This window comes from Myotis lucifugus, unplaced genomic scaffold, assembly GCF_000147115.1.
Source record: "Myotis lucifugus unplaced genomic scaffold, Myoluc2.0 scaffold_528, whole genome shotgun sequence".
NCBI lineage: Eukaryota > Metazoa > Chordata > Mammalia > Chiroptera > Vespertilionidae > Myotis > Myotis lucifugus.
This window is the reverse complement of record NW_005871576.1, coordinates 372,480-375,353: the sequence shown is the minus strand read 5'-3', so window position 1 is coordinate 375,353 and position 2,874 is coordinate 372,480. Positions and strand designations below refer to the sequence as shown.

Genomic DNA, 2,874 nt, shown 5'->3' with positions numbered 1-2,874 from the left:
AAGGCCTATTTTGCCGTGGTCAGAACACAGGCCCCTGGGTCAAATTTCTTGGGTCAAAAGTCAATGGCACACTTCCTTGCTGAGCTACCCTGGGCAACTGGTTTAATTGCTTTGGGCCTCAGTCTCTCCCTCTGTTGTGCGGGCCTGGTAATACTACCTAATGAATAGAGTTAAATGAGATCTGTCACTCAGTGGCTCAGCAAATATTCCCAGATTGTCTGCTACATGCTAGGCACTGCTCTAAGCATCTGTGAGGAGCAAGCTTCGTGGGGATGTCGCAAGCACTGAATAAATGTCAGCTATCAATAACTCTCACACACCAGAGCTGTGTTTGTAGAGAGTCACTCAGTGGTAGTGGGTGTGGGTCCACAGACATGCCACACTGTCTTATTTTGGGGACCCGGTTATGATGAATCTGACGAATTTAGACTCACAATCTCACACCTTGTCTGGGTGTGTTTGGGACATAATACAGCCCCATAATTCAGTGCGTCTTCCAGGACTGATATACTCCTGGATATGCTCTGTCAATGGTGCCCTGGTGCATTGTTGCTGGAACAGGATCACTCTTTGCAAGTCTGAGCAGACAGTAAGTAGGTGATGTGTCTTCAAAGACACACAATTGGCTCTCATCCCCCAGAAAACTTGCAGTAGAGCCCCGATGCACCTGCTTGCTTTTCCAATTAAGGGGACCCCAGTATGTCATTTTACTGGCCCCAACTCCCCGAAAATGCTCCGAGAAGAGCTTGACTGCAGCCCAATGGAGAGGAAAGTGGTGGAAACATCTTATCACTGCAAATAGCCCCGCTGACTGCAAAGTGTATACTTAGTTAATGCAATTAAAAAACAAAACGCAGGGGCGTGTGGAAATCTAAATTTGGTGTAGCAGCTTTGGTACAAATGCTGTTTCGGGGGCTACTGGAGTCAAATTCAAGCAGAGGAGAGAAGAAGTGGGAGAAATGGGAGAGGGCTGACGATGGCTGGAATTGGCTGAGTTGAGAGAGGGCGACGCAAGGCTGGAAGCCCAGGAACAAGGCCAGCTCCGCAGCCCTGGGTGAGGATGACCGGGAGTGGGGTATGGTCGGGGCTGGGTGGGACCGGGGCCAGTGGAGTCTGGGGACCGGTGCGCGGGCTCCAGGTCCAGGAGGGAGGCGAAGATTGCGTACACAGGCCTTGCACTGCGCCAGATCTGGGCGCGCAGAGGCGGCGCCGAGGTGAGCCCTCCTGTGGAGCGCAGGGAACGCTACGAGGGGGAAGAGAGACAGCAAAGTGGCAAGTACGGGGGCCTGGGGGAGTCCCGAGGAAAGACCTTCAGAGGCATGCTATTGCTTCCGTCTTGTCGGCTGCCTCTCCTGACCCTCTGCGCCTCTTTGACTTTAGTTCAGCCCATGCCCCCCTCCGGGGTCTTACCCCGGGCCCAGGGGCTTGCCACCCCGCCTTCCCAGCTCAGCCGTGGTCCTCACCTCGGCCCAAGGAGTGGGGCCATCCCGATGGCGTGTCTGGCTGGAGCAGGAAGGGCAGAGCGGCCCCGCGCGCCTGGGAGTGGCGATCCTGATCAGACTGTCTCTGTTGGAGTGTAAGCCAGCTAGTCTGTCCCTCTCCCCTCCGAGGCACCCTTTCCCCGTTGGGCAGATTCGAGCCGCAGCTCCAGCGCCCGCATCCCAGAAAAAAGCCAGGGGCGGAGCCGCCTCTGCACCGGGAACAGGTCTGAGCCGCGCCTCCAGCCCGGAGAGGGCGCGGGAGGTCCCGCCGTCGTCCTCTACCTGCCGGGAAATCCGAGCTGTTCCTCCGGCGGCTGCGAAACTCCCTTCTACCCGCCCGCCAGCCAGGCTCGGTACTGCACGCCCCCCAACTCGCTCCCGGGCGCCCGCCCGAGTCACCTCTCCCGCGCCCCCGCCCCTCTCGAGCTCGCGCCCGCCTCCCCACCCCGCGCCTCCTCTGCCCGCCCTCCTTCCCCTCCTCCTTCTCTCCTGGCCTCCCTTCATTCCACAAGTGTCGCTTCGCTCTCTCCAGCGCACTTGGCGAGCCGAAGAGGTGAGAAGGATCCTGCGAGCGGGCGCGGGGCAGCGAGTCCAGAGTCGCCGGCCGAGGGACTGACTCTCCCCTGCGCTCCAGCCCCCGCCTCTCGCTGAAGCCAGCCGGACCTGCACCCCGCGCTTGCCCCCGCTCCTCCTCCCCCCGCCCAGCCCCGCGCGCTCCTCCCCGGCCAGCCCCTTGGCGCGCGGCGCGCTGGAGGCGAACACGGGCTGAGCCGAGCGCCGTGGCCGCCGACCACCGAGCGCCCCGTGCCGTTCCCTGCATGTGCGGCCCGCGGCGGCTCCCAGCCCCCGGCAGCAGCCTCGGCAGCTTCGGCCGCGCTTCGAGAGGCGGCTGCAGCGGCTCCAGCGGCGGCCAAACGGCCGAGCCCGGGCTGGGAGACACGATGCGCCGCGTCCTTCGGCTGCTCCTCGGCTGCTTCCTCACCGAGCTGTGCGCCCGCGTGTGCCGGGCGCAGGAGCGAGCGGGGCACGGGCAGCTGGCGCAGCTGGGTGGCGTGCTGGTGCTGACGGGGGGCAACCGCTCCGGGGCCGCCTCCGGGGAGGCCGGAGAGGGCGCGGGTGTCTCGGACGCGCCCCCGACCCGGGCGCCCACGCCGGACTTCTGCCGGGGTTACTTCGATGTCATGGGCCAGTGGGACCCGCCGTTCAACTGCAGCTCGGGCGACTTCATCTTCTGCTGCGGGACTTGTGGCTTCCGGTTCTGCTGCACGTTTAAGAAGCGGCGCCTGAACCAGAGCACCTGCACCAACTACGACACTCCGCTCTGGCTCAACACCCGGCAAACCCCCGGCGCGCAAGGACGACCCCCTGCACGACCCCACCAAGGACAAGACCA

At 62.8% G+C, this 2,874-nt stretch overlaps 1 protein-coding gene across 1 annotated transcript in view; it reads left to right on the top strand.

Annotated features, from left to right (window-relative positions):
- Window positions 1-2,422: 2,422 nt before the first annotated feature.
- LOC102438368 (protein shisa-9-like) overlaps window positions 2,423-2,874 on the top strand; it is a gene marked incomplete at its 3' end in the record, with an annotated part of 261,481 nt that continues 261,029 nt past the window's right edge. The window contains 2 exon segments of the mRNA XM_014446353.2: window positions 2,423-2,815; window positions 2,817-2,872. Of these exon segments, the coding sequence (XP_014301839.2) occupies window positions 2,423-2,815; window positions 2,817-2,872 (449 nt within the window).